Source organism: Thrips palmi, unplaced genomic scaffold (assembly GCF_012932325.1).
Source record: "Thrips palmi isolate BJ-2018 unplaced genomic scaffold, TpBJ-2018v1 HiC_scaffold_19, whole genome shotgun sequence".
Lineage (NCBI taxonomy): Eukaryota > Metazoa > Arthropoda > Insecta > Thysanoptera > Thripidae > Thrips > Thrips palmi.
In genome coordinates, this window is record NW_023144628.1 from 14,028,796 (window position 1) to 14,054,778 (window position 25,983).

Consider the following 25,983-nt stretch of genomic DNA (forward strand, 5'->3'; position numbering starts at 1 on the left):
CAAGACTTGATGACGAAATGCTTGCCCTGCCCAAGCACACCTGAAACAAGGAGAGAAGTGGACGGGCAGGGCGCGCAGGGCGCTCATTCTCCGCGTCGCTACCCCGCGGCGTTGCGCGTGGACGCTACGATCGGCGCTCTCTTTCGCGCGCGGCGTTAACTTTACAGGCACTCCCTGACATGTGCGCCCCATGCCAACTACTTTGTTTGCTACGGTCTCCCGAGGTTACCCGACCCTCGGTCCTTGTGTTTGCTTGCTTAGAGACAGGTATAAAGAGGCCGGATTTAGCAGCACGCGGCAGCAGCCGTGTGGCGTGGCAGCCAGGCAGCTCGAACCAACATGAAGGTGTCCAACTTCCTGCTCGGCCTCGCCATGGTGAGATGTCTCGCCTCTGTCCTCAGTTTTGCTCAGAAATATAGATTTATCATTTCAACAAGGTCAACCGATGTTTGGGGTTAGGGAAGCGGTGAAGTCAGACTTGGTGGGGACAAGGTACCGTCCGGAACCGGAAGGGAAATTGGGTCACGGTAACTAAATGAACTGCTGTGCCCTTGCTGTTGCACCACCACTGGTCGCCAACGTACGTGACATTACATTCGTTTGCACGTGAAACATGCGATGTCAGTTTAAACGTGACAAACAGTGAAAATTTGCGATCAAACGAATGTGACTCACCACACCGCTTTGTCTCATTACTTTTAACGAATGCGACAAACGGTGCGCAAACATCGAGCATGTTGTGTCACATCCAAACGAATGTGACACGTATGTCTTGTCACGTTTGTTTTGATGTGACATTTTGGGCATGTCAAATTCGTTGCTACCAGTGCCGTTACAACTTGGTAGAAACGCTGAAGATCTTTTCCTCACTCGTAATGAGAGTTCGTTTCGTTCGAGAGTACGTCTGTTGTTCGAGAGTACGTTTGTGCACACTGGTAAAACTGAAACTTAGTTGTAGGCTTCATTCAAGCATACAACTACGCTTGAAGACTTTACGCTTGAAGTCAAGCGTAGAGAAGAAATTTCCCCCATGCATTTAGATAGGCGGGAGAGGAGCGGAACGGAGAACTACGCTTGAAGAAAAGCATAAAAGTACACTGTTAAAAATAATCGTAAATTTACGACATTTTGTAGAACAATTATGTCGTTTTTAAATGACATATTTTGTTACGACTTAAGTCGTAAATATACGTCTTGAGTCGTAAATGTACGATATATTTGTCGCTAATTTTGATAGCGACACGTTTCGTTTTAAAACGAATTAAGTCGTAAATTTACGTCTTAATCGTAAGTTTACGAACAATCGTAAATTATCTTTGGAATATGTCGTGCAGTTATGACTTCAGTCCTACATTTACGACTCTTGTCGTAAATTTGTGTTATAAATCGTAAATGAACGACACAAATCGTAAATAAGTGAGCAAAATTGTAACTTTTCACCTCCTTTTCGGGGATTTCAGGTGTCAAAATATGTAATCGTGATTACGACATTGTCGTAGAGAAATGATTTATTAGTCGTTCAGTTACGACGAAGTAGTTTAGGAACGATTTCCATCGCTATAAAAATTAGCGACTTTTTTTTGTCGCTAATTTACGACAGAATTTCTAACAGTGTACGCTTCAGTTCTACCATTGCACTTGAATGAGCATATTAACATATTTATTTGTTTTAGAAATGTTATCGATTTCGTCTTGACAAGTCTATTAAGCCAAGAACCAATTTTTGGCAAGCTCTCTCCAGCTTACTAATATTTGGCGTTCCCATCCCTGGTTCCCGGATTCCGCCAAATTTTGGCGTTGGTACTCCGCTTCCTCCCCCTGACATCGTGATGTTGCTGCACGCTCCTGCGACCTGTAAAGAAATTAAGTTTTTTTCCGGCAGGTGGCCGTGGTTGCGGCGGCGCAGGCTGGCGGGCCGGTGCCCGCGCGCACCCTGCAGCGGCGACGGCTGGGACTGGCAGCTGCTGCCCCGCAGGACTGCGGCGGCCAGGTGCAGCGGTGCGTCGACTGCTTCACGACGCTGCAGTGCACCAGACTGGGCAACATTTACCGGCCTCTGACAACCACAGCATGCCCGGCTGCAACCCCCTACTGTTCGGCAGGTACTCGCTGCACGGCAAAATAACGGTTTACAGGTTCCCTAAGAAAACCATGTACCGCTTTTGCCGATTGGCACGTGGTGAGCAAGTCCAGACAAACACAAATTAGGTTTTGACTGAAAAGCGTTATGGCCATTTTCTTAAATTCCTCGACAGTGAAAATCTAAAGGTCAGATCTCTCGCCACTTTAAAAGGCGAGACAAAACGCCTTGTCAAGTTTTGGTCTGACCAATATCTCTGCCCGCAAAATGGTCAAACATCTGGCCACAGTGTGAGCAGAGTCATGATCACGGTTAAGAAGGTTCGGACTGGTGCGACAAAAATATCCAATCGCTCGGTGGTCAGCCACTTAGATTCCCTTGACTTTGAAGTCCTTTGATCTTTTTAAGTCCGATCATCCTCGCCATACGTTGACTTTCCATGTAATTTTCTGCATGGTCGTAGCCGAGTCGAGTAGCCGGACTCCGAGGGGCAAACAACTTTGTAAAAATTTGAACACCGTTATTTCAAATTCACGATATTTCACGTTAATACACGTTATTTCATTGTTATTTCAACGTTATTTCAAGGGTACTCCAACGTTATTTCGTGTTATTTCACGTTACTTCACCGTTATTTCACCGATATTTCACCATTATTTCACGCTATTTCAAGGGAAATGTACACCAAAATTCAAGTTGCTTGCTCCTGGCCGGACTCGCACCGCTTGTTCCTCTGTTCGTCATTTGCTGAGGCGTTCTCTCGACGTTCATTCCCAGGCGCTTGCGTGGCCACGCCACCGGACGACTCCTGCGTCAGCGCGCCGTCCGCATCAAGCGACTTCGTTTGCAACGGCGATGGGTACTACCCAGACCCGTCCTCCTGCCAGCGCTACTGGATGTGCGTGGCCGGGAAGGCGTACCAATACAGGTGCAGCGACCGCACAGTGTACAGTCAAAGACACGCCATGTGCGTCCCAAGGTAGGAAGGAGCTCGGATGAGCACTGTTAAAAATGAATGAAATTTAATGACATTTGTGACATTATTTTTCATTAAACGTCATTACATTTAATTACATCTCCACATTCATTACATTGTAATGAAAATTTCATTACCTCGGTCATGAAGTTTAATGACATTAGCCATGTAATGAAAGTTTCATTACATTATGCAGCTTGTCATGAAATTTTCATTACATGTCATTAAATTTTTCAAAAATATTTAAGCATGACTGAAATTTTTTAGGTTTGTCCAGGATCTAAGTTAAGCTTACTCAAACTAATTTAGCCTTCTATTAGCCGTTAACATCAATTTTTCTCGTACAAGCGTCTATTACGGCGTCATGCGCCAAATCTGTCATTCGCAAGTCTGCCGCTAGGTGTCGCATGGTACACGGGGATCACTCTCAACTCTGTATTTTGTGATAAAATATTAAAACGTGAGGAGATATTCTGAAATGTATCCGTGTTTCATGTGAAGTGGTGGATTGTTTAACTAACGGCGAAGAGTTTGGTGGAAAAGAACGATATTTGAAGTGACCAAATAGGTTTTCCTGATGTTGCTCGAAGGCGTCTACGGGCTGCTGTTTGGTAGGGTCAGGCCCCGATCTCCCCTCTTCAGACATCTAAACTGCCTCTGACCAGAGTTGTTCTGGGTCACTCAATTTTTACCTCTTCTCTGCTGTCAGAGTCGTTGTGAATCCACTCCAGCCTATGTCAAATCGAAAAGTTGCGCAACTTGTGTGAACTTTGATCAGTTTCATTACGTTTTTGTCATTAAAATTTTCATTACATTCGTTCATTACATTGTAATGAAAGTTTTAATAACATATATGTAATGAAAACTTTAATTACATTGTAATGATTATAGCTTCACTACCATGTAATGAAAATGTAATTAAATTTTTTTAACAGTGAGGTTTCTGTACCCTTATTTGCACGCTTTAAACCAAGGGGAAATAACTCCAGCCAAATTTGTACACCAAAATTCATCAGACATGTATACAATTTAAGTGAATTTTATAAAATTCACTTAAATTCATTAAAATTTATCAAAATTTATCAAACTTCATTCGATTTTGCCTGAAGTTCATCAAAATTCAACTGAAACTCAAAACAGTTCCTGGTTTTCCCAGGAACTTCGTGGAAATCGCCACTGTCTTTACCATAGGCTTCCTGGGAGAACCAGGCCTTTTGTGCCGTGAACTTGGCGCGCCCTCACTCTCAAAACCGTGCGAAGGATGTGTTTGCATTACAAAAGATCGGATTTGCAGCTTGCGAATAGTTTGGCTTGATTATATTAGGAATAGGTGGTTCGCAATTTTGCGAAAAATGTGTTTGCAAGGGTTCGCAATACTAGCAGGTTGTTCCCGAGTTGAGAAATACTGTTTTGCAATACGTATGCTTTCTTTGCATTGTAAAGAAGTCAGATTCTTCGCAAGGTTACAGAGACATAGGTTCGCAAGGCTTTCAGAGTGAAACTGAGCGCCTAATGTCGACCAGTTTCTGGGCACCTGCGTCGTCTAGTCTCAGGGTACACTGTGCGTCCATGGATATGCAAGAAACAAGCGTGTGCCTGAGGCATACAGCAAAGAGGTGCATGCCTTTGCTACAGCTCTTGAGTAAACAGAGGAGGCACCGTATTTCTCGTGCGATGCAAAAGCATACTGTACCAACTGGTGCGATGGAACCGGGTACGAACGCATATAACACCGATTATGCCGATTTACCTTCAACTTCTCAGTTTGCGTGATGTGTCGGCAGTTCCGAGGCGACGTGCACCACTGTGTCGTGCTCCGCGGCCCTGGTGGGCGTGTACCAGCGCTACGCCGCGGACCCCGAGGTGTACGTGGTGTGCCGCGACGCCGTGGCCGCCAACGCCCTGGTGGCCGCCTGCCCGCCGAGCTTCACCGTGGACGCCGCCTCCGGGGCCTGCGTGCTGACGTGCCTCGCCGAGGGCCGACTGGCAGACCGGGACAACAGCACAAGGTGTGGTTGGCCACATTTGCACCGTACAGTGGTGGGAACCTCGTGGGCTAACCAAGGAGTTAAACACACTCGTTACTTGATCCAGGAAGCGGAAGAAGGGAATAACTTGACTTATCCCCAAATTGAGTTTTTATTTTATTATTGTGCCTTAGAATGGTTTACATCATTACACCAAATTATTTGACTGAATTCCAAGCAGTTTAGGAGAAAATCCACTTGGAAAAAGGGTATAACTCAACTTAACCCCTTTTACAGTCTAAATTTCATTGGAAAATGGAGATAACTCAACCTTAGTCTACATGAGTCCGTTTGACAAATTGGCAAAAGGATATAACTCAACTTGTGTTTTTATGAATCTAGTGTAAAAAGAATCAACTCAACTTAACCCCCCCTAAATTTTAAATTTCAATTTGGAAAAAAGAGCTAAGTCCAAAAAATACACCAGAGTAACATACACTTTATGCACACTATTGTTCCACTTGACTTGTCTCCAAATTCCTCTTTGTTTAGGAAATATAAGGTGAGCTGATTCTGTTTTCCATTTCAACGGAAAGTGATAAGTCGCAGAAATCCTCTACGGAGTGACCTTACACTTTTGATTTTTTTCCAAAATTTTACTAATGCTTTTTGAAATTATTAACATGTGCTACATTCATTTGTTTTGTTTTAGTTTTTCCTGCTAACAGTTTTTTGTTTCTCCTGAAAAATGGCCAAAATTGAGTTATCCCCTTCTTCCGCTTCCTGGATCACTTTGGTGCACACATGATTCCGGATTTCCGTGATTCCTGAAGTGAAAAAAAGAGGATTTTTTTGCGATTTTTTAATCGAGTATTGCCAAAAGACGGCAAAAAATTGGCAATACTTTTGAATATTGCCAAACTCTGGCAATAAACAAAGAACTAGTCCCCGTGATTTTATCAACGTTTATTGCCGAATCTTGGCTTTAAGCTTACTCCAAAGTATCGCCAAATTTTGGCGATACTTTTGTGTATCGCCGTTAGATGGCAAGATTTTTCGGTAAGGCCGTTTTTTGGCCCAAAAAGATACCAAAAGTATCGCCTTTGGCTTTAGAGTGTTGACACTACCACAACAATAGGATGACCTTGCATTCAAACTTTGAGGATTTTCGATTAAATTTTGAAATAATTTTGAACGATTTCCGGACTGGATGTACACACGATTCTCCGAGTGGGTAATCAATCCCTCGGAGCTAACCCAACTCTCCGTATCTCCCATCTTCACTTTCCTTCTTCCCCTTCCTTCCCACATTTGAGAAGTAAAAGCTCTCTTAGGAATCTGCATCGCGGAAAAGTATTTTAAAATGAATGTCTGTAACTGTGCGTCCCAATGAATCGGTGCTGCTTCATGTTCTAAAAATTTCCAAGGTTCCGACGTGTACTTTCGACATAAGGGGACCCTGGCGCGCTCTGCAGATTACGTTGAGTTATCAGGACGTGTGGCACGAGCGGCAAACAAGATGAGACTCGTAAAACCGGTCACAGGTTTAAAGCAGCGAATCAAACAACTGTCTGGAAATTTACATGACTGTTTCCAAAGCCAAAGGTTGCTTCGTAAATTCTGCAGAATTGGAGTCGTAAGCTTGCGCTCACAATAAAAACTTTGCGCAGAATCGCTTCGTAATACAGAGAAAATGAAGGCATTGTAAAATCTACGAAGAAATGCTTCATATTATGAAGCAAAATCCTTCGTAATACGAAGTCTTCATAATACGAAGGATTTCTACAACGCCATCATTTTCTTCGTAGTTATGAAGCAAATATGCTTCGTAGGCTTTTAAGATTGCTGATGTCATGCACGCACATCAGAATCGGATAAAACAAACCCTTTTCACAAATGGACTGCGGAAACTAACATTTAAGTGCATGTCCTTTGAATATCAGCCTTTGAATATCAACCTGAGTCCCAGAACATGAAAAGCGCAATCATTCAAACAAACATTTCTAACAAATAAAATGTTTGAAATGATTTTTTTGTCATAAGGTACTACGAGTGTATCCAGACTGGAACTGACACCTTCTCCCAACCACGGCTTCTCCAATGTCCCCCGGGCTCCACCTTCAGCGCAGAACGGCAGCGTTGCTTGACCGGCAACGAAGACAGGGCCTGGGACGACGACAGCAAGACGTACAGTACGTGTGACTCCTCACGCTCCCCTCCGTGCTGTACAAACTGAACAGTGGACTTGCACTCAAAATGAAAGGCTGGCACACCAAATGTCATGGATCTTTTCCAGGAAAAGTTTTCCTGTCCCATGAATGTTGCAATTTTTGGAACATCCGTCGGTGAAACAAGTTTGTCCAATTGATTGGTTAATTGCAATGGGCATATGACAATTTGCATTACCTGTGAGGCAACGAACCGTTTCACGGACGGATGTGCTAACCGCTGATATAGGCGACGTGTTATCCTTTGAATTTCAATGGGCACACTAAATGTTGTTTACTTTTTTTGTGCGAAAAGTTTCAGTTTTCAACAATTTTTCAAGTTTTCGTACGCTTTTCACACCAAAATGCGTGCCGGATCCGGCCCGCCGCTCAGAGACCCCTGACATGACACGTTGCCCTGCCGAACAGAACAGCATAGAACACGATATTTACTGCCACCCACCGATTTCAGATGAAGACTACTATGTGCCGGACGCTAGCGTACCCGAGACGGAGTACAACATTCCCGACAATCTCTTGATCGGAGCAGCCTCTGCTGCGTATCAAGTCGAGGGCGCGTGGAACGAGTCAGGTGAGTGATCGATCCTGGGGTCAGTGAGGGGGAAAAATCGTACACCCCAATCTAAGACTGATTTGTCTCATTACTCGGACGCTTGTTTCAACGTGATTTCACGCTCCTCAAATGCGAGTGTGTGCGAGGAATTCGCGTAGAACTGCACTGCCAGTCCAAGTGTGAGACAGTTTCACACTACTGCGAACTCACGCTTACAAGTGTTAGCCACGTTTGTCCCACGCTTGCAAGTGTGAGACATCATTTGTCTGACACAAGTGTCAGACACGGTTTGTCCCACACTTGCTGCCTATGGTTCCCTGTGGTTTAATGCCACAGAACCCACGCTCGTGAGTGTGAGACAAACCGGGTCTCACGCTTGCAAGTGTGAGACATATCGTGTCTCACGCTTAGAAGCGTGGGACACACGTGGCTCACACTTGTAAGCGTGAGACATCGTGGTTCGCACTAAATAGTGTGAGACTGTCTCACACTTGGATTGGCAGTGTGCCAAGAAAATGTCCCACGTGATTATTATCCACTGAATGGCAACGTGCGCTACACGTGTTGGGTTGTGGTTTCAGACAAGGCGCCGAGCATTTTGGACGTGTTTTACCACTCGCGTCCCGGCACACCGAATGGCGATGTAGCAGACGACTCATACCACAAGTTCATGGATGACGTCGAAATGCTCAAGGCCCTGAAGGTACAACATATCAAGAACCTATAAAGCCCCAATCCGACTGACTCACTCACTCACTGACTCACTCATAGAAATGTTTGGGGTGAAGGAGTGGTCGTAGAGACTTGCGGTTTTTTCCATTCGATTCCAAATTTTATGGGAAAATTGGGAAAAATCCCAAAAGTTGAAAATTCCTCACCGTTTCCGAGAAAACCTACTTTATCTACAAAAAAGGGGAACAAATTTCTCACCGTTTCCGAGCAAACCTACTCAATCTTCAAAAAAGGGGACCGACCGACTAGAAATTTTTATTCACCCCATCGGTAGGTCTGGTCGAGACATTTCCGAATCTGTGCCGCAATCCGGTCTCCGTCACCGGCAACATCCTAAAAACGATATAATAATATATAAAAATACGCCTAAATTCAACAAAATCCACTCAATCTTCAAAAAAGGGGACCGACCGACTGAAAATTTTTATTCGCCCCATCGGTAGGTCTGGTCGAGACATTTCCGAAACTGTGCCGCAATCGGGTCCCCGTCACCGGCAACATCCTCAAAACGATAAAATAGGCCTAAATTCAACAAAATCCACTCAATCTTCAAGAAAGGGGACCGACCGACTGAAAATTTTTATTCGCCCCATCGGTAGGTCTGGTCGAGACATCTCCGAAACTGTGCGGCAATCGGGTCCTCGTCACCGGCAACATCCTCAAAAACGATAAAATAGGCCTAAATTTAACAAAATCCACTCAATCTTCAAAAAAGGGGACCGACCGACTAAAAATTTTTATTCGCCCCATCGGTAGGTCTAGTCGAGACATTTCAGAAACTGTGCCGCAATCGGGTCCACGTCACCGGCAACATCCTCAAAACGATAAAATAGGCCTAAATTCAACCAAATCCTCTCAATCTTCAAAAAAGGGGACCGACCGACTGAAAATTTTTATTCGCCCTATCGGTAGGTCTGGTCGAGACATTTCCGAAACTGTGCCGCAATCGGGTCCACGTCACCGGCAACATCCTCAAAACGATAACATAGGCCTAAATTCAACAAAATCCACTCAATCTTCAAAAAAGGGGACCGACCGACTGAAAATTTTTATTCGCCCCATCGGTAGGTCTGGTCGAGACTTTTCCGAAACTGTGCCGCAAACGGGTCCACGTCACCGGCAACATCCTCAAAACGATAAAATAGGCCTAAATTCAACAAAATCCACTCAATCTTCAAAAAAGGGGACCGACCGACTGAAAATTTTTATTCGCCCCATCGGTAGGTCTGGTCGAGACATTTCCGAAACTGTGCCGCAAACGGGTCCACGTCACCGGCAACATCCTCAAAACGATAAAATAGGCCTAAATTCAACAAAATCCACTCAATCTTCAAAAAAGGGGACCGACCGACTGAAAATTTTTATTCGCCCCATCGGTAGGTCTGGTCGAGACATCCGAAACTGTGCCGCAATCGGGTCCCCGTCACCGGCAACATCCTCAAAAACGATTAAATAGGCCTAAATTCAACAAAATCCACTCAATCTTCAAAAAAGGGGACCGACCGACTAAAAATTTTTATTCGCCCCATCGGTAGGTCTGGTCGAGACATTTCCGAAACTGTGCCGCAATCGGGTCCCCGTCACCGACAACATCCTCAAAAACGATTAAATAGGCCTAAATTCAACAAAATCCACTCAATCTTCAAAAAAGGGGACCGACCGACTAAAAACTTTTATTCGCCCCATCGGTAGGTCTGGTCGAGACATTTCCGAAACTGTGCCGCAATCGGGTCCCCGTCACCGGCAACATTCTCAAAAACGATTAAATTGGCGTAAATTCAACATAATCTACTCTATCTTCAAAAAAGGTCACCGACCGACTAAAAATTTTTATTCGCCCCGTCGGTAGGTGAAGTCGAGACATTTTAGAAACTGTGCCACAATCGGGTCCCCGTCACCGGCAACATACTCAAAATCAATCATCAATTGTCAACAAGAACCTATAAAGCCCCAAAATCCGACTGACTGACTCCCTTACTCATCAATCAAGAACCTATATAGCCCCAATCCGACTGACTGACTCCCTCACTCGCTCACTATGTTTGGGGTCAAGGAGTAGTCATAAAGACTTGCGGGTTTCTTCCATTCGATTCCAAATTTTATGGGAAAATGATATAAAATCCCATAAGTTGAAAATTCTTCAACGAGCTTTCGAAGAAGCAGGACATTTACTTCCTTAGAAAATTTGCCTTTGGTCACCACGGACTTACTGAAAATACTTCGGCACGCGCTCCACACATGCGGGGGTCTGGGGGCGGAGCCCCCAGCGAGCAGCGCGAGTTGTCGTATATGCAGCAAATAGGAAAACGAAGTGGCCATTTGAAGTCTTTTTTGGACCATGGTGGCCTTTGTAACGTTCAGCTTTTCGGTTCTGAAAGATCATATCATCTCGCATCCAAAAGCTGTACCTGAAGATGCATTGTAACATTCTTATGAAAGTCGGATGCCATTACTGATTTGATCTAACGAGTGGTTCTTCTCACAGATGCAGTTCTACCGTTTCTCCATTAGTTGGCCTCGATTGCTTCCACACGGCGACAGCGCGCAGCCCAGTGCCGTGGGGACACAGTACTACAACGCGCTGATCGACGCCCTCGTGGCCAACGGCATTCAACCAGTGGTACGACTTCAACCTTACTGTTAAAAACAACGTATTCATGAGATTGCAGTGAAGATATTATAATAACAGTGTACAAACCAAATGCGTGTGTGGAACCTTTTTTAGCAGATGATACGTTCACGTATCAGCGTGCTTGTACTCTCGTGCAGAGAGTACCAAGTTTCCGGCTAGCCAGGCAGCAGTTGCCTCGTTGCCTGACTAGCAAGCCTAGAAGAGGTCGAGCGCCTCGCTGGCAAGGCAGCGGCTGGCTGGCCTGCCAAGAAGAATATGAGCGGAGGGCCCTCAGCGTGCCGCGCCGTCGCACCGCGCCGCGCCGCGCGCCGCACAATGAATCGGGGCGCCTGCGGGGGCTCGGGTTCAGCGCGCGTAGAGATGAGGCTGACACGCTGCGTCCGGCGAGGCATCCCGCCCTAGTACCGAAAACAACTTTTACGGGTGTTGAGTATTCATGTGATTAGCCACCAAATTGTGCATCCTCGCTTTGAAACAACGAAAATGATACCCAACACAAGTGGTATCCGACATATGAGTGTCCCACCGACATTGCGAACATGTTTAACACAAAACAATGGCACGTTAGGACATCCAAAAGTTACAATAATATTTACATTTTCGTGAATTATTATGCGTAAGAAATTTGTCAAATGAACAGTTCCGAGTGTTTACTCTTTCAAATTAATTCACAAAATGTCACTCATCATCGTCAAATTTTTCTACTAATAGTGGAGATAAAAACATCACACATTTAAGTAAACATTCTCATTAGTATCATCTGCTTTCACGCAGGGACGGACTGGCCCGGGTGGGATTTGTTGGAATCCCACCCGGGCCCCCCTCCCGGGTATGGGATCCGGGCCCGCAGGGCCCGTCGTAGGTCCGTCAGGAGGCCCGGAACTCTCGGGTTCGCAGGGCCCGCGCCGTGGCCGTGGTGACGCTGGAAGGCCCCTACGCTCAACCAGCACCTTATATTTGGGCCCGAGCCCGGCCGCCAAGGGCTCCCACAGGGCACAGCACAGTGCACTCAGTGGGCCCAGGGTCCGGCCCAGGCAGTTGAGGGGGCCCACCAGCACAGGGCATCCTGGCTGCCGAGCGAGGGGGCCCGCATTCATACGTCTCTTCACGGGCCCACGTGCCTCCTGTGATACCGAAAATTTTGCCCGCGTTCTTAAACAGTCGGAAATTTTTCGGCTCGCTACGCTCGCCGATAGCTACACCAGTCGCTATTCATGTCACAAACCACAAGCAAATCAACGCCAGACTATATCAAGAGGGATCAATGTCTTGCGGCCCGCCACGTTCGTAGTTAAACGCCGATTTAAGTTTAAACCTTCAAAACCAATTAAAAATCTGACAATATTTTCACGAAATCGAGAGGTTGAGGCTCGCTTCGCTCGCCAGGACAACGCGTTTTCATATTTCATCCACGCCTTTTTAAGTTAAGCCTGCACAGTACCTACATTTTCAACCCGCCCCTGCCCCTGGATGGTAGGCAAATCCGGGCCCCTTGGGTGTGTTTCCCACCTTAATCTTTACACCCCAGTCCGTCCCTGCTTTCACGTTAGCGTTAGCGTTAACGTTTTTTACTTAAGTATTGACGTGTGCAAGTGGGAGATATGTGCAAAGCTGTACAAAAATTGGGTATTATTTAACAAATACTTACTTAAGCTTACATTGCAAGTCCAAGTGTGGGTCAGTCACACACAAATTGGCGCGAATCAAAATGTCTCACGCGTGCAAGTTGTGCCACTAATGTATTATCCCAGGAAGTGTGTGGCACGGCCTGTTCCACGATCCCGTGGCATTGAGGCACAGAGCCAGCATTCACAGTGTGGGACTGACCGTTCCTCACACTTCCTTATGAGAGACATTGGTGCCTCTCACTTGCAAATGTGAGACATTTTGTTTCCCACCAAATATTGTCAGACTGTCCTACACTTGAATTTAAGGTGGATTGTCCTTAAGTAATGCATTAAATTGTACGAAGCTTACACCTGGTTACGGCAAGTTTTGAGGACGATGAAAGAAGATTAACATTTTTTGTGTAGTTGTAATTTTTCTTACTCTGCGTCATTGCGATTGCTCAACTCCGCTTCTTTGTGCAGGTCACTCTTCTGCACGGAGATTTGCCCCAAAGTATTCAAAATGGCGGCGGCTGGCTCACCGCCAACATTCAGGAGCAGTTCGTTGACTACGCTTCATACTGCTTCCAGACGTTCGGGGACCGGGTGCGTATGTAACACTTAGGGTGCTAAGATAAATTGTAGACGAAACCTTTTTTAAGCGTTTTGAAACATCTGCAATCACCTCAGTTACATGGAGTGTATGACAATCGTAACTGTCAGAGCAGATCCAAGACAATCCAAACTTTTCGTGCCAATTCAGAATTAACTGTACATCACGTGAAAAGCGGTGTTTTCTCAAAGTCCGTGACGCCAACGCCAACATACTTCCTAAAATTACTCACCGAAGGGCTTGTTACAAAGTCTCATCCTTATTTAAGGCGGCCGGATACGGTCGGCTCCTCTGATTTGGCAAAAAGTCTCTGATGGCAATACCCCAAGGCGATACTCCGTGCCAATAACTTTGCCAAAAGTGTAGGCATTGTCCGAGAGATGGCGGTAGTGGCGAGGCATATCCGCGCAGGTATCGCCATACAGATACGCGTTTTCTCCCGGGATGCACCGAGCTCCTCGCCGAGCCGCAAGTCCCGTTACCTCTGCGTCGGTGCGCTCCCCCTCCAGCCCCCCTCCTCCCCCGCCGGCTGGGACAGGTGACCTGTCAATCATGCAGTAATCCTCTCCAGCGTCGCACCTCGGGCGACGGACTGCAGCCAGAGACGTGGCCCGGACGGAGAGTGGAGGGGGAGCGGCAGCCGACCAGCGAGACGCGCGGCTGGGCGCGGCGCTTCAGCACGCCTACGTAGCAAATTCAAAATTAAAATGCTCGAATCAAACTGGGGCGGATGGGCACCATGAGTTTGCGGTCTCTTTTTCGATCAATTTGATACCCGTTGAAGCTTGATATCTGCCATAGGGGTATAAATGATCTCTAAGGCCGGGCACCATCAAATGGTTTCACATCTTTTCGCCAATTTCAAATCGCCGCGTCACGTCCACGATTTAAGTTCGATTTGGTCCGATATCAGCCGGAGCCAAGGCTGGGCTCGCACACCGCTTCTCCGCACCGGCCGGCCTCAGTCCCCCAGCGCAGTGCAGCTCCGGCGGGAGTGGAGGGGGAGGGGAAGGCGGCGGGCGGAGACAATACCGGCCGCAGGTAGTGGCTAGCGAGGCACGCTGTCCGTCACAAAGACGTCACTCAGGCCGGCCGGCCTGCACGTAGTTCCTGTCCTTTCCACCGCGCCACCTTCCAGCGCTCCGGCAAACGACCGCCAAGTTCAAAACGGGGAAAATGAGGCAAAAACAGGGTCTTTTTATTGCAGTTCGATCTCAAAAAGTACTTGTCCTAGGGAAAAACGGTTTACAGCATATTGAAGGGAACATCAGGGCCTAGGGCGTCGGGTGTATGGCGGCTCTTGAAAGTGGTTAGCTGCATCCGATATAGTCCGGTGAACAATGGCCTCAAAATTGACGACTTTGAACATCGAATTTTAACGTCTAAATATCTTCGCACAAACTTCCCACATACCCGCCGACCTAGATCTCGTCGCCCGATTTACGTATCTGCCATTATTTTTCTTCTAGGACTTCTACTTTTTGAGATCGAACTGCAGGAAATTTGAGGTTTTGAAAGTTCAATAACTTTGTTCAAAATTGAGCCAGGTCAAAAAAATTTGTGGCTCGCCTCCCTGTGATGTCCCGAATACGTGTGCAAATTTTGAGCCTGATCCGACAACTTCAATTTGCGTATCCTGCCGCCTTAAATACGTGGACATCGTTTTTGGCCCGTCCCGTTTATTTTTTGTAAAAAATGACGGAGGGACGGGCATATAGTATGATGCATGCTGTGCGTCCGTTCGTTCGTTCGTTCGTTCGTCCGAGGACTTCCCGTGGTCCGATCTTGACCAAATTTGGTATGCAGCCTCTTTGGGTGACCCTAAGAACCGCCCGGTGGCAGCAAATCCGATCCGAGCCCCGGGGGCGCTGCTGCAGGTGCATCATGGTCTACATGGGGTCGAGGAGGATTTCGGCAACGGATACAGCTAGCAGGGCATGTACGGGTATTTTTGGAATCGGGGCGACGAGACAAAACCAACGGTGCCAGTTTCAAGCGAATCGGAGAAGTTCGGACCCGGGTTCAAATCCCAGTGGGGTATATTTCGAACATTCTTTTTATTCGAGTTTTTGCATTGTTTCTTATGTTTTCGAGGGTGCTGATGACGAAAATAACATCTATTTTGACCCCAGACTCAGGTTCAAACACGTCAGGGTTAAACAAAGGCGAAATTCACACATTTGTTATTGCACGGGACGGGCCAAAGTTGCCGATGTATATCGCTACTTTTCCTGTTATTCAGATATATCGAGATTCTCTGATTTGCAGTGAAGATACTTCATGGACACTTTTAGGTACCTCTGCAGTAAGGGTAGTTCTAAATCTGCACTGAAAGTTAGGATTGTCTTGGATCAGCTCTAACAGTTAGGGTTATTCTGTTAGGACGCGTCGATGTATGTATGTTTGTAATGACTGATAGCAGACAAGAACTTGGCGCAAAGAATTCTTCTTCTTCTAATTTCTCTTGATTCCTTGAGAACTTAAGGACATCTGGGTGCACTGCTTAGGTGAAGAACTGGATCATCATGAACGAGCCCAGTTCGCAGTGCGTCTATGGGTACGAAAGCGGCGTCGCGGCGCCGGGGGTGGCTTTGCCCGGCGAGGGCGGCTACCTCTGCAGCCACAACATGGTCCTCGCGCACGCCAAGACCTACCGCGCCTACCAGGCAAACTTCGCCCACCAAGGCGGTAAGATGTTCGGAAAACGTGCTCGGTTGTGGTGATTCATGGCTTGAGTTCGATAGCTGCAATCGAAAATCCGGTACCAATTACCAAAATCTGGAAGCCACGACGGAACATTTGTTAGAAGGCAACTTTCGAGGGGGTAAACACTTCAAGAAATCGTGTACAGACTCGGTATTACGCTGTATTACGGGTGTATTACACGTGTATTACGGCCCTAAAATGCCCAAATTTGGTACATTTGACCCAAAAATGGTATTACGATCACGTGTATTACGCGTAATACACGGTTTTTGTGTACAGGGTATTACGCGAGTGGTTACCCCCTCGGCAACTTTAGCAGGGATTTGTCGTCGTCATATGTGTCTAGTCTAGTCGCAGCAACTAGCTATTGCCCGTAGGTATCTGCAGCCTTACGACCAACACTGCAAACTCAAAGGTCAGACTTCTCTCAAAGGCGAGGTGAAAGTTTTGGTCAGACCAAAATGTGTCACCGCGACAGGGTAATAGGTTTTCATCTAAAATCTGGCCAAAATTTGACCAGAATTTAGCACAAAGTCGATAGTGTCGACGCTGCCTCTACCGGTACCGTACAGACAAAAAGGTCTGCTCATATCTAGGGATCCTATCCGTATGGACAATCTTATCTGGAACGCAAGCAAATGTTGGTGAGTTTGATCATTCAAGATAGCTACAAATTAAAAAAAAACATTAAATTCACACAAACTTGAAGATGGAAGATCAAGGAAAGCAGTTGAGCTAGTAGAAATATGTTCCGCTTACTCTCTTGCCCGTTTTTAGTGTTCAAACTTGGTGCACTCTTAAAAAAGCCTACGAAGGATTTTCTGTATAACTACGATGAAAAAGAGGGCATTGTAGAATTGCTTCGTATTACGAAGGATTTTGCTTCACAATACGAAGCATTTCTTCGTAGTTTTTGCAATGCCTTTATTTTCTTCTTATAACGAAGCGATTCTGCGTAGAGTTTTTACTGTGTGAAATTCCCTTTCGTTCCGGACAAGATTCTTTACACGGAAACGACCAGATCAGATTATTTGAGAGGACCCCTCATACAGTGGTGAGTCAAAAGTGTTTTATTGTCTGACCAAACTGTGGTGAGACTTTCAGGGTTGATCAAAATGTCCAAGTCTGCTTGTCTTCTCAGTAAAAACTTTACAAAGAATCGCTTCGTAATATGAAAATAATGAAAGCATTGTAAAATCTACGAAGAAATGCTTCGAATTATGAAGCAAAATTCTTCGCAATACGAAGCATTTCTTCATAATACAAATCAATTCTACAACGTCTTCATTTTCTTCGTATTGATGAAGCACATGCTTCGTAGGCTTGTAAGAGTGTTGGTCATCCAAGCAAGGTACTTTCCCCCCCACGAAGCACGGCCCTAGCCTCTCCTTGCTATGTTGATCATGCCACTGAACGTGCTTGTTCCCAGGCCGCCTCGGCTCGGCCGTCAACTTAGAGTTTCCCGAGCCAGCTTCGTCCAGACAGGAAGACATAGACGCAGCCGAGCGATTCCGCCTATGGAGGTACGGCTGGTTTGCGGACCCGCTCTATTTCGGAGACTACCCGGCCGAGATGAAGGACATCATTGGCAACCTCAGCGCGGCCGAGGGCCGCCAAAGCTCGAGACTGCCCAGCTTCACTGAAGAAGAAAAGACTCTTCTTAAAGGTGGGCAGGAATCAGAACGCTGGGAAACGTTACAAGGTGTTTTACACGGTTGCCTATCTTCATGGATTAAATCTTGATCAAAGCGAGCCATTACGGTTCAGGTAGCATAACGAAAGCATATAACTCAGTCCAATAGAAGCGCAAAATTCATACTCTGTTGATAGTTAAAAAAAATTCTGGTTTCTCTTTAAGAAGTGTGGCCGAAGGAAGCCACTAGGTTAAGTACTTGCACTCTCTTACTCTTCGTTTACGTCACGTCGTCTGAAACTTTTGCCTTCCTTTGAATGGAGTAGACATTTATGTGCGTGTTGAGCAACTTCCAGCAAAGTGTCTTGAATGCACAGGTGCCATGGACTTCCTGGGTGTCAACCTGTACACCGCTACGATCGCTTCAGCCGCGACACCAAATGCACAGCCCTCGCCAGGATACGACAACGATATGCAGCTCAGCGTCAGCCCTGACCCCAGCTGGATCCAGAGTGCCAGGGCGTCTTTCCCGGTAGGTACCACACTGTAAAACGAAGTGTTTGGCGTGACTATGCACTCTCAGCAGGTTTATGACTTTTTCCTCACTAATTACGTATTCGGATGGGCAACAATAATACTTAGTATTTTCTAAGAACGTATGACTAATAAATAAATAAAAAGGAAGTTTTCTTTGTAAAATTATGTACAAAACCAAATTGTCAGTACATTATTTAATATTTCCTAAGTAGTCCTTTAAAAAAGGAAAAGTACGTATTTTGGTTGCACAAATTACTTTCTTAAGTACTGACAAAATGAGCAAAAAGCCGATTGCTGAGAGTGTGTGAGCTACTCCACACGTCCAATTGTTGAGATACTCCGTACCGGGAGTACGGAGTAGCCACACTTTGTTTTAGAGGCATTTTTTTTAAGAAGTCCGATCGTGGAACACGACCGATGCCGATTTCCTCCATTTTTTGGTCAAAGGTAGTCCTTGTGGGTCTAAGAAAGGCAACAAATTTTTTGGGCCGAAATATGCACCGTTCAGATTCTATGGGCAATTTTCGTTTTCTCTGACAACTTTTCACATAATATGGCCAAAATTGAAAAATCACCTTTCTGGGGCCTCTAAGCACTCGATTGAGCTTAAAATGTGGTATCATATGTAAAATCACGCGAGGAACACGAATCCGGTGCCCGTTTGTTGTTAGGACAACCCAAACAGATGTTATGACTGTTTTTCAGGTTTTGTAGTGGTTTTTACTTTTCTTGGGGTTTTGGTGTTCGGCATCGATTTTCGCCAATCCGATGAGTGGATTTTATAGATAAAGGACCAATCTATCATACTACGAGATAAAAAGTTTGTGTACGCCGCGTAAAAAGCAGTGGCGCTGCAAAAATTGAAAAACCGTCATTTCTGGGTAGTTTTAGATCAGATAAGCCACCTTTCGCGTGACCGTCTCCGCCCCATATTCAGTCTAAATATTGTCCCAAGTGATGTCAGAGTTGGTGTGAAATTTCACCGCTGTAGCTCAAGTAGTTTGGAAATGGCAGCTTTCTAAAGTTTTGCAATCACGTAAGGCATTTACTTTAAGTAGGGTAAACTATACAGTTATCGGCAGGGGTACAGTTATCGTCATCTCGGCGAATGATTGGGTCCTGCTCTGCAAGTACGCGTCCGTTAGTGATGCGGCCAATGCAGGTCGCTAGAGACACCTTTTGAGCATGCAGGACCGAGACAGCATCGCGTTTGATTGAGCATGTCAGCCAACAGAGCCACGTTTCTAGTCAAGTGCAGAATGAGGCCGCTTCGGCCGTCCGTTCTTTCTTCTAATAAGAACAGGGGTTCAATCTTTCGTTAAATTCGGAATGTGGGCCCGGGAGAAACTATTCTCTTTGCCAGGTTCCCTTCTCCTCATCTATTGAAGAGGGCATACTGTGCTTGGGGCACAGAAATTCCTCTTGCTTGCCCTCATTCGGGGGGGGCCGATAACTGCACCAGAGAAATCACCGCAAACACAGTTATCGTCAGGGTGGCCTCAAAATTCACTGGTTTTCCGGCGTCGTCCGGGAGTTAATATTCTGGTGCATTATGACCGTAGGAAGACCCTTGCCAAATTTGAATGAAATCGGACCACATTTTTTCCCGTGATCTACGTGATTTAGGGAAAAGTTCTCCTCGGCGCTTTGAAAGGTTGTCTTTTTCCCCAGCTCATGGTGCTAGTTGTCCGTTAGTCTAAAATGAAGGGCGCAAGAGGCATAACAGAAGGAAGAGGGGGTTTTGTGACATGCTGAGGGGTGAATAGAGTGTCTGTGACGACTGTTAGAAATTTTCGTCACTTTCGGGCATGTTTTGCCTTTTTTAAAAAGGGGTGCCGATAACTGTCTTAAAAGGGGGCCGATAACTGTATTTTGGCTGCCGGTAAATGTGTTTTTTGGGAACCTTTTTCTCACGTTAAATAAGAGCGTCCCCAAAAGTTTTTTGGGAAATCTTTGTCAGCCACTTCGTTGTCTAGATCCTTCTGAGGTGTCTGAAACAAGTCGCACGGGTCTAAGTGTCATAACCTCCCTAGAGGCCCTTGAAAAGAAAGCGATGCTCTTAACTGACGGTAACTGTATAGTTTACCCTAGAATTGCGGTAAATGTGAAGACTTGTCACAGATCGGGGAATAAATGAGATAGATGAGTGCGTCAAAGTTTCTAAGCGTAATTTTGGACAAGGAATCCGATTTTGCTGGTACGAAGAGCCTAGGCGAACTCTGAATTCGGAAAAAAGGCCCCTTTTTTTTGTGGTTTTTCACGAAAAAGTAGTTTTAAAGTACACCTAGGGTCTTCGTACCGGCAAAAAACGGATTCCTTGTCCAAAATTACGCTGAGAGAACTTTGACGCACTCATCTATCTCATTTATTACCCGATCTGTGACAAGTCTTCACATTTACCGCAATTCTACTTAAGGTACATGCCTTACGTGATTGCAAAACTTTAGAAAGCTACCATTTCCAAACTATTCGAGCTACAGTGGGGAAATTTCACACGAACTCTGACATCACTTGGGACAATATTTAGACTGAATATGGGGCGGAGACGGTCACGCGAAAGGTGGCTTATCTGATCTAAAACTACCCAGAAATGACGGTTTTTCAATTTTTGCATCGCCACTGCTTTTCACGCGGCGTACACAAACTTTTTACCTCGTAGTATGATAGATTGGTTCTTAATCTATAAAATCCACTCATCGGATTGGCGAAAATCGATGCCGAACACCAAAACCCCCAAGAAAAGTAAAAACCACTACAAAACCTGAAAAACAGTCATAACATCTGTTTGGGTTGTCCTAACAACAAACGGGCACCGGATTCGTGTTCCTCGCGTGATTTTACATATGATACCACATTTTAAGCTCAATCGAGTGCTTAGAGGCCCCAGAAAGGTGATTTTTCAATTTTGGCCATATTATGTGAAAAGTTGTCAGAGAAAACGAAAATTGCCCATAGAATCTGAACGGTGCATATTTCGGCCCAAAAAATTTGTTGCCTTTCTTAGACCCACAAGGACTACCTTTGACCAAAAAATGGAGGAAATCGGCATCGGTCGTGTTCCACGATCGGACTTCTTAAAAAAAATGCCTCTTACAAAGTCTAAAGAAGATAACGGTCTATATTTAATAATAAAACAGCACCTCTCACTTTGGCGATGGTACTTCAAATCTAGAATTTCAAAAAATAGCTAAATTTTGCAATTCTGTTCCACTTTGAAATAAAGACTAGAAATAAGATGCAATAACAAGTTATCCCAAAAAATGTAATAAAAGTTACTACACACTAAATTCTTATGGACTTTTTAAATGCATAAGGACGCATTTTTTTATGCATAGTTATGCATGCGCAGAAACGTCCATAAGGTATGTATAAAATTATGCATCACTGTGGACATTTTGTGCATTTTCCTGCCTAAAATGTCCACAGTGATGCATAATATTATACATAATATATGGACGTACCTGCACTGAAAAACCAAACGTGGTCTAGACCACACCAACTGGTGTGGTCAAATGGATGCCATTTTCACCACACCGGTTGGTGTGGTCTAGACCACGTTTGGTGCGTTTGGTGTGATCTAGACCACACCAAACGTGGCCAAACGTGGTCTAGACCACACCAAACGTTGCCAAACGTGGTCTGGACCACACCAACTGATGTGGTCAAAATGGCATCCATCTGACCGCACCAGTGGTGCGGTCTTGACCACGTTTGGTTTTTCAGTGTGTGCATGCATAACTATGCATAAAAAAGTCCATAAGAATTTAGTGTGTACAAAACGCCCTTGTATCGCAACAATTTAGGGTTATTGCCAAAAATAAATGCTACAACTAGATTATGGCACTACAGGATGCAGGATGCGTTACATCGTGGGAACCGCAAACTAGGTTAAATAGAAAAAAATTGTAGTAAATTATCGCAAAATGAATGTCAGTGTTTTGGTTTTCTCCACAGGTAACACCTTTCGCACTAGGTGACATGGTCAGGTGGATGAAAGCCCGTTATAACAACTTCCCCGTCTGGGTGACCGAGAATGGCTATGCCGGCGACGAAAACGAGGGAATTAAGGACCAGAAGCGCATCGGCTACTACAGCGTAAGTTGAATATGTCCATGTGTAGACGTAGCTGATATTCAGATTCACATTGGACCCTTTATGGGGTTTACAAATAGAGCTCTCACGCAAACAGACTCTGATGCACGATGTCCGTTGAAAGCAATACACGACGTTCACTGTGCCTAAAAAAAATAATTAGGTAGACATCTCTAAAGAACTTGTGTTAATTCTCCGTACCCAGAACCTAACATTAACCGCAGGACATACAGTCGTGCGGAGAAGACTGTAAGTCACTTACAGTAAGTACTGCGGAGAATATTGACAAGAGGCTACAGGTTCGTAAGCACCGAAGGTGTCACCCTATAAATTTTAACGCCCAAATTCAACCCCTTAGGAAATGAAATCCACACAAAGCCAACAAAAGAGGTGGGTCCTCCGGCGGGTTGTACGGCTGGGACGTGGTCGGAACGAAAAATCTCATTCAACGAACGTTAATGAAAGCAGATGATACTCGTTTGGTTTTCTTCTACGGGGTAGTATGGGCTCATTCCAAAGATAGTATTTAATAGTTTTAGGTGTATGTTTTAAAGCAAAGGTATCATCTGCTAAAAACTGAGTCCTTTGTGCCGTGGCCTGCACCGCCGCCGCGCCGTGCCCGTTTGGATTGCGAGCACGCGGTGCATCTGCGCTGTAGCGGGGAGGGATTGTCAATAATGTTGCGCGCAGGCCCGGCCGTCGCGCGCCAGAAGGGGGTGCCATATGTCGAATTCCGCGCAGGCTGCGGCGCAGGCAGGCACAGCCAGCCGGACGCACCATCCCGCCCCGGCAGCCAGCTCCCATTATATTGTTGGGATACGCACTTGGTTTTTGGACTCTCGAGTAAAAGCTAGCTGACACCTTTATATGTCTTGTAGTTGTAGTTTCAGGTATGTTTTTAAGTAAAGGTATCATCTGCTAAAAAAAGCCTGCTGCCGGTTCTCAAATTTTCAAATACACCATCCCCTCAGGAGGACTTGGGTGACTGGGTGACCCTAGGAAGGGGTGGGTTTGACCGATTGTGATTCCGCTTGCGCGGTTACGAAGAAGAAATTCATTTGAGTCAGTACACCTCAAATATCATGGGCTTGCACAGGCATTAAGGGCCTCAAGACGAGCAGTTATAGGGCACACACCGGCCAAATTTCAGCGTCCTCTCTAGGAACATTGCAAAAAAGGAGTCGCAAATCTTCAGCGGCAGTGTATTTTTCGCCCAAATGAAACCGGATCCCTGTAACTCAAATCCGATTCAAATCGATACATTGAGAATCCAAACGCTATGAGTATAGCGTCAATTGGTGCAATGCTTGCAATGCAAAAGCATTGCACATGAAGTGCAATGCCTCCCCATTGCCATGCATTAGCATAGGGCATTTTCGGGACGCATTGCACGCAGACCGATATTATATACACGCCGCGTGTCCCTAATGGGGCTTGTTACTATTGACACGCTGCGTGTACATAATAATTACGCGGGATAGGGGCACGCCGCGTAGCTCCGTTGCACGTAAGGTGGAATATGGCTGAGGCATGCACGTATGGTGCGATATCTCGGCTGCATTGCACCATACGTGCTATACTCATAGCGTTTGGAATCTCAGCGTATACTTGAAAGAACGCAATCTTGGAGAGTGCAAGTTGAGGCAAGAAAATGTTCTGAGAATCACAGAGTACGCAAGAATGCGTGTGAAAGCGACAGTACTGTATTAACGTAAGGGTAAGACATTCTAAACCTCTACGGTTTGTCTGCTTGCAGGGTTACATGCGAAGCCTGATGCAAGCGATCAACAGGGACCATTGCAACGTGATTGGGTACACGGCTTGGTCCCTTGAAGACAACCTCGAATGGGGCGACGGATACACGTAAGTTTGTAATGTTCTTGCATGGTCTTACATGGTCGAAGAAGGCACTGGTGGCCAACGAATGTGACGTCACGTTCGTTTTCACGTGAAAACGGCAATGTTAGTTTGAGCGTGACGAACGGTGAAAATTTGTAGTCAAATGAATGTGACACACCGCACCGCTTTTTTTCGGTGTGACTTCGGGCGTGACACACAATCAGCTGGCGAACTGTCACATTAAGACGAATGTGACACATGGTACCCATTGACTTTTGTCGTGTCAACGAGCGTGACACCCCTAAATCTGACAATAATGGCGCGTGTCACATCAAACGAATGTGTCACATTCGTGTGTCACATTCGTTTGGTTGTGACACGACCTGTATCCATGGGTACCATGTCACATTCGTTTCAATGAGACGGTTCACCAGCTGATTACGTGTCACACCCGAAGTAATGTGACAAAGCGGTGCGGTGTGTGACATTCGTTTCAATGCAACTTTTCACCGTTTGTCACGCTCAAACTAACATCGCATTAATTTGGTGAAAACGAACGTGACGCCACATCTGTTGGCTACCAGTGGAGTGAGGTACGTAGGGAACTCTCAGTATTTACTGCTCACGTTCTGTTGCAGGCTGAAGTTTGGCCTCGTCTACGTTGACTTCAGCGATCCCAACCGCCCGAGGAAGCTGAAGGACTCCTCGTCGTTTTTCCAAACAGTCCTGAATAACCGGCATGTCCACTATGTTGAAGCGACTTGATGCAATGTTAATCAATGAATGACACGTCGCAATCGTTGAAATAAATTTTGTCACGATCGTTTGAATACGATGTCACAACATAACACGACCGTTGAATTAGAGTGTCACATTCATTGAATAATGGTATACAAGCAATAAATGCTAATAATCAAATGAGAACAAAAAATTATCTTAATCAAGTAGAGTTATGTGATATCATTCGTTACACAGCGACTTCTTCCGACGGGGAAAAGACTCACATGGTAAAACAAAGGCGTATTAACTACGCCATAGGGCATTCCTCTTAACGTGCTCACAATACTTTTCTGTTCTCAGTCCCTGGGCATTTATGTTAGCCCAGTCCAGAGGAGCAAGGAAAAGTTCTATTGCCGTATTGCCATTGCTATGTACCTTGCCTTTGTATTGTCATAGTGCTGGAGAGGAATGGACCCACCTCAGCAGTTGTCACATGAATCTCCTTCAGAAACTTTGGAGAACCTGTTTGAGGGTTTCGATGATGAACTTAGCAGGAAAGATGAAATGGTGATTATGATTACTGAAACCTAATCGATTAATTATGTGCACGATATCAACCAATTTTGGGAAGGGTAAATTGCTGTATTGCCGTAATACAGAAAATAGGGCAAGACCCTGATGCGAGGCTACAAAAGGAAATAATGACAAATATTTGGACTGTCCGTCGTCCACTGCCATTGGGGCCACTAAGCCCTAGCCCGATTAACGCACGGTTACGAGATGACTCACTCTTTTGGGTCCTTCCATGCCAAGTCAACCAGAGCCAAAGCTATAATGCCACCGATTTGGACGAAAGTTGGTGGATCGCCGTCAATTAGTGTTAAGATCGATGCCCTAAAATGGTTTTGGCCAATTTCCCATACTTCCGGAGATATAGCCATACTTCATTTTTGGCTATTTTGCAAAATGTAAAAACAGTGTTTCACTTAAGTGGCAATATCTTGGCTCCTATGAGACCTAGAGTAGTGATTCTGTGCTCATTCGAAAGTAAATAAAATGTCGCATAAA

General features: G+C 45.5%; 1 protein-coding gene across 1 annotated transcript; it reads left to right on the plus strand.

Annotated features, from left to right (window-relative positions):
• The first annotated feature begins 324 nt into the window (after positions 1–324).
• On the plus strand, positions 325–25,116 carry LOC117645781 (myrosinase 1-like). Its single transcript, XM_034386188.1, has 15 exons — positions 325–375; positions 1,883–2,102; positions 2,858–3,059; positions 4,841–5,065; positions 7,067–7,215; positions 7,703–7,822; positions 8,386–8,507; positions 11,022–11,156; positions 13,259–13,381; positions 15,896–16,076; positions 17,524–17,760; positions 18,105–18,259; positions 22,219–22,359; positions 24,113–24,219; positions 24,834–25,116. Exons 1-15 carry the CDS (start codon positions 340–342, stop codon positions 24,958–24,960), a joined length of 2,280 nt encoding a protein of 759 aa, XP_034242079.1. The 5' UTR covers positions 325–339; the 3' UTR covers positions 24,961–25,116.
• Positions 25,117–25,983: the final 867 nt, after the last annotated feature.